This window comes from Cariama cristata, unplaced genomic scaffold (assembly GCF_000690535.1).
Source record: "Cariama cristata isolate BGI_N322 unplaced genomic scaffold, ASM69053v1 scaffold237, whole genome shotgun sequence".
Classification (NCBI taxonomy): domain Eukaryota; kingdom Metazoa; phylum Chordata; class Aves; order Cariamiformes; family Cariamidae; genus Cariama; species Cariama cristata.
In genome coordinates this window covers 4,560-10,517 of record NW_009626827.1, presented here as the reverse complement: position 1 = coordinate 10,517, position 5,958 = coordinate 4,560, and the positions used below count along the sequence as shown (strand labels likewise).

The 5,958-nt window shown below is 41.0% G+C and overlaps 1 protein-coding gene across 1 annotated transcript in view; it reads right to left on the bottom strand.

Annotated features, from left to right (window-relative positions):
- LOC104164730 (aminopeptidase Q) overlaps positions 1-5,958 on the bottom strand; it is a 38,262-nt gene that overhangs the window by 27,822 nt on the left and 4,482 nt on the right. Inside the window, exons 2-4 of the mRNA XM_009704163.1 lie at positions 4,534-4,699; positions 3,117-3,259; positions 1,769-1,908 (exon numbers count right to left, since the gene is read on the bottom strand). Of these exons, the coding sequence (XP_009702465.1) occupies positions 1,769-1,908; positions 3,117-3,259; positions 4,534-4,699 (449 nt within the window). The remainder of the gene's footprint in view (positions 1-1,768; positions 1,909-3,116; positions 3,260-4,533; positions 4,700-5,958) is intronic.

Here is a 5,958-nt window from a genome sequence, read left to right as displayed (position 1 = left end):
CCCGAAGAGAGAGAAATGGATGTCCAGAGAGCATTTGCTGTCCAAACATACACATTTCTCCTCTTGAACTTTCTCACAGCCTGAAACAGACCACTGGCCTCCCACTGCTGCTAGAGAGAGCAGATGATATCTGTACCTCAGAGTAACAGAGAGAGCAGCAGCAAGTAAAGGTTTCACCTCCTGTGCCCCTTTGCTTTGTCACAGTACTGGAAAGGGCAGCTGCTTGCCCAAAGTGATGGACTAGACTGAGAAAAGGTTTAGTCTCCATCATGTATCTCTGGATGCGAGACTACCCAGGTGCCTAGCAGCTCAAAACCCCCACATTTCTTGCATCTAAATGCAATACATGGTCTCACAAGGAGCTGCACAGCCAAACCCTAAGAGCACAGTTGGGAAGGATCAGGAATTAATTTACAAGGGAAAAAATAAAGCATATACAATCAACAGATCATACTCAGCCTCTGAGCCACTCTTTTCAGCCAAGGTTTCAGAGGAGATTCAAAGACCAGATCACTTCATTTTGCAAAACCTAAACACAATGAGCAGACTTAAAATCCTAATCCTAGTATGAGCTTTGAGTTATAATACCAATGTTTCAGGTTGTAAATTACTTACCAGAAACGACAAAACAGACACAATGAACATGCTCGTACAAATACCGTGGAGGCATAAATTAAGGATCTCTGTCTGAAACCAAGGGGCAAAATACCCTCTCCCCTCTAGCTCACAGAACACAGCTAGTACGTCTTCCCTCTGAAAAACACCGGTTTGAATGCTTCGGTCTGCTGACTCCTGCCAGTACACATCAGCCCAAGAAAAAGGCACCACAGTCAGAGCCGTAAGCATCCAACACATTCTATACAGTGGATGGCAGGTATGACACACCAATTCCAATCTTCAGTTTAAAAAGGAGCTAATACACTGCCTCCTAGATCACCTCTGCACTGTCCTCTGACCTTGTCCCACCTTTCCCCAGTAGCATGACAGTGAACTAACCATGAAGCTAACACTGTGCTCTCATTTATTAGGGAATGCAAGTATATGCTACCCTTAATAGCTTTATGTTTGAGTTTACTATTTATTTTGGAACCACTTGATACATCTTTTTCCTGTTGACTTTCAGCAAAAGAAGGAAAGTGAAACAACTGGTGCCAACAGAGTATATTTTTTTACAGCTTCCCTCAAGAAGCTTTGGCCACTGTAGTGTAAGAGCAAAACTGAACACTCACTGAAGAGGAAGCTTCAAACAAAAAACAGTCACTTTTGGAGGCTAAAAAATGTGCCCACTGCAGAAAAAAAGGTTAAAATCGTAGTATACAAAATGCTTGGAGCACAGTATTGCTCCTACTGATGTCACGACGCTGCTGCTCAAAGGGCCTTGAAGAACAAGGCACTGAACTTCAGTAGTTTGTCACAGCATTGGAAATGGGTGTTTTTTTTCCAACTAACACAGCTAAAAAGAGAAGAAGATCCTGAATTATGACCAGTACTTTCTGCAGAGTAGCTGCTCCTAAAGTTTTAACATACAGAGCCCATACCTACTTGTGGTATGAAATGAACAGGACAGGACAATAAACTAATTTCCCTAAAGGAAAGCTTTCTGCAGAAGTATCTGCAGGATAAATGTTAGCAGGTTTGCCACATAAGCAAATAGTTTTGGAATGGAAAGCACTGTCAATGTCTGTGATATCTTCTATAGCACATGATGCACCATGGAGCCAAATTCTGTTGTAAACTGCTATAATGTGTTATGCAGCTTCGTATTTACCTCATTTCCCCGCTCAGTTCTGGTGACATAATCAAAATCACAAATCACAAAAGCAGTCAAGTAAGTTGACATTTTCAGAGAAGTGTTAAATGTGGTAACAGTCCACAGGCTTCCATTTTCGTCCTTTATTTCAGATACATCTAGAAAAAAAATCAAAGAAATATTCAAACCATTGCGCTTCCATAACAAACAAGGAATTTTGTGTTTTCTGCATGTTTTTTTACACCTCTCTTCAATATGCAGTATTTCTGCACTGATCTCATGTATTTATGGTAGAAGGCAAGCAGCAAGGCTGATTGCTACTGCCACGTTTCAGAGTCGTGACCTTCCATGCAAACACCAAAAATCCACTCTTGAGCTTCTTAACTGAAGTCTTGGAAGAATATCAAACTGCGTCAGTTTTAGGATGTAGGCAAACTGTGGACAATTTATCCCATGCTGCATATCTCTAAAATGTATAACCTATTATGATTCAAATATAGCTCATGTGTGCCCAAGAATTACGAAATACTTCATCAGATACCTTCCTTCTAAATAAGGGGGACACGGACAAGATCCTCAGGGGAAAACAATGTTCCAAGCGATTCTCACAGAGATCCATCTATTATAATTCCAGAGTTACTTGGCTTCCATACAAATCTCATAAAACTCCCTTTGTATGGCTGAATATTATTTAGGTGAACAATAATGATTCATGGCACTAAACTGCAGAAAAAAAAGCCATTAAGAAGGATGCAAGAGATCCAACAGATTTCTGTAGGAATACTAATTTACAGAATTTGTTTGGAATCCTATACCCCACATGCATCCCGCACGAGATCCCAGCAAGAGACAGGAGAAGCATCTCCAGAACATTATAGTCCTCTCATTCTTATTCTGCACATACACAGGAGGCTATAGCATCTCTGCCTGGCAAAACAATTTTTTTTGTATGTTGTATGTCTTAAGATCTATGCAGAATGAAAGGAATCCCTTAATACCACAATTACAGGCTTTGCATACTGGGGCTGCCATTTTGTTCTAAGCAGATGTCATGCAGTAAGACAGACACACCGACTAAGCAGTAAGTGCCAGGAATAAAACCCTATGCAGCTTCCAGCAACCAGAGGAGAGCACGTAGCAATTGACAAAACTATGGAATTATTGCCATTAGAGACATTAATTATGAATAACTGTCTCCAAATTTTTAAGTTCATAGGCACAGATTTTCTGTGCATTGTCAAGGCATTAGGACATGGACCACAGAACACTGCTGTACTGGATGATATAGTTTGTTCAGATAAATTACACTCTTTTTAAAAGTAATTTAGGGGGAAAAAAAACGTAAGTCTACTTGCTGTTTACCTACCAATAGCAGGCATGTTGGAAAGAGCCACATAGCTTGGGTCATGGACAATTCTGATATTAAATGTGGCCTTCATGGCAGGTTCATCAAAACATGGGTAAACTGTCCTGGCATACGTTGGTTCCAGTTGGGAGGCAATCAGCATACTGTATTAAAAATAGAAGTAAGATTAATCCAGCCTGCTGCAGCTGATCAAAATCAATATATAGTGCATAAAAACACCAAATCAGAAAAAGCAAGAAGTGGATCACACAGATATGCAGATTTGGAAAAGGTTTGGTTATTATTTAAAGCCATGATTAAATCCCTGTGCCCAACAGACAGTCCAGTTTGGATGCCACTAGCGGAAAGCAGTCTTTTTTAATTAGGTCTTCTTTTTTTTCTCCCCTCACAGGCCTTTTCCAGACAGCACATTTTTAATATTTGAGCTTTTCTAGTTTATTTATTAAGACAGAGTTCATCAAAGTTTTGCACACAGCAGGCCAGTCCTCAAGAGTGATACAATGCCCAGCTTTAGAATCTCTCCTCTCTGTTCCTCTCTCTAATGCATGCACTTTTATTTTAATGATAGATTTTAATAAAAAATTGAAATAACTGTTAGGTGACTGCATATACATGCACTTCTGTCAAATCACATAAAGAAGAACCCCAGCGAAACCAGCACCAAGAAAATATTCAAGAAGATCCTTTTCTACCTTACGCTATGGAGCCTTGCCTCACTTGGGGCAGATCTCTGTGACACACCGTGACGGATGTACTCTTCTTGTTTGAACGAACTGAACTTCTGTCCAGGCAGATGCTCAGCAAGTAGGCCTAACTGAAGTTCATCCTATTGTGTGAAGCCGTCCATGAGAACTCAGCACCAACTCAAAAACCAGATTTGGCTGGAGACTGAGCTGATAAGCAGCTGAAACTGCATTAACAGCAGAAAATCTGGCTGCAAATCAACCACTTTACGCTGCAAACATCTGCAGCCATCAGGGTGCGTGGAGCTCTCCCTCCATAGCAGCTGGCTGCATGACGATGATCTCTCCTTGAGAAGGGACATCTCTCAAGGTTATCCCTCGAGGCTGAGAGATCCCTTACCTGACACCAGACATCAATGGGTCAGTAAGTGACATTTTTTGCATGCCTATAACATTTAAGATACGTACAGTAAGCTTACACAATAATCTTTGTATCCCATACTAACTTAAGTGTAGTCAGTAGTAGAGTATTGACCTCAATCCATTTCTAGTTATTAAATATTTTACATACCTAAATTTACTGATTTGAACTCAGTAAACTAACTACTAGATCAGATCTGCCTGAGTGATCTCTGACTCTTCTCCTGCAACACACACTGGCTGGAATCAGAAGATAAATCACTGTGTCCTGTAGCCAAAGTTTCAGAGAAGAGCTGTACATCTGGACTGTTTACATTAGGGCATCTTCTCCAGGAATTAGCAAAAATACGCATGCAATGGTTCTCAAAGCTCCCAAGTAGTAGCCAGCAGCTGGGCGTACAAGAATGGCATAATCTCCTGTTTCAGTGACCTCAATACTATCACAGGGCTGGTATTTTTCACCTGTAGTTGAGGTGTTCCCTAACAGTATATTCACACCAGGTTGACAAAGGCTTACACTTAACACAGAGACATTCCAAACGAGCCAGAAGCCAACAGGACAGCATCTGTACATTAAGTAACAGTATGTAATGAGTCAGATTTGCACTATACAGTGGAGTAACAAGTCAGATCCAACCTACAGACACAGCGTGACTGCACCTGATGGTGATCTGTAGCACTGAACCAGACTGAAACCTAAGGTTGCATGTTTTAAGATACCCTTTTCTTAGTACCCGAAATGAATGGATTACTTCCCAGTGATATTTACATCGTTTGCAGAAGACACTGCATCATGTGCGACTCAACCCATGGAACAGAGTCATTAGCTTCCTGCTTCCATGACCAAAAGTCAGCAACGCTTTGCACCAAGGCCAGCCCTCCAGGATCCCTTTTCTTTGGAAAGATGTTTGGCTGTTGCTATTTTAATAGCTGTGCTATCTAACCCTGCTCAAAGCTGATATAATCAATCCAGCGCTGAAAGGATCAGCAGCTCACCTGCACCATGTCATCCTCACTGCTGTTGTCAGGGAACTGAGTTAATATCAACAGGACAACTGTGTAAAAGCACTGTACTCTCAAAACGTGGTACATTTTGCATTTAACAGACATATCGGATGCTGTATCATAATACTACTTAAGGCATTTAAAAGAACCCATGTTGAATACATGTTGATGCACAGTGACTATTCAGACCACACCATCTATTTTGAAGTGCGGAACAGCTCAAGAGGCAGTAGCACAGTGTATTTGACTTCTTGCCTGTTGGTGCCAGAAGATTTTCTTTATGGACCTGATTCCCTACAAAGTCAAGTGTGTGCTGTGCTGAAGCTCCACCTTAGACAGAAATATCACCTCCTCTCCTCCTTTATCCTGTCCAATGACAGAAAGTGACTTCTGCCAGGGTTGTACAGGAGCAGCAAAAGTGACAGGCCACTTCATCAGGGAAATCAATCACTGAAAATACCTTCTTCTTCCTATGCAGCAAAGTATGCTTTTGCGCATTCAGTTGTGCAATCAATTGCAGCTTGGTTCTAAGAAACACTGAGTAACCCCATGACTGCAAATTCTCCTGCATCAGTGCAGTTACTGCCTCACGAGGCTCTGTACCAGCAGAAATTGATCCAGACACTTAGGAAATTTGCCCATAAAAAATTCTTGTTCAAGGATACAAAACAGCACATATTGGGCAAAAAGCATCATGACCAAAAAAAAAAAAAAAAAAAAAACAAAAAAAAAAA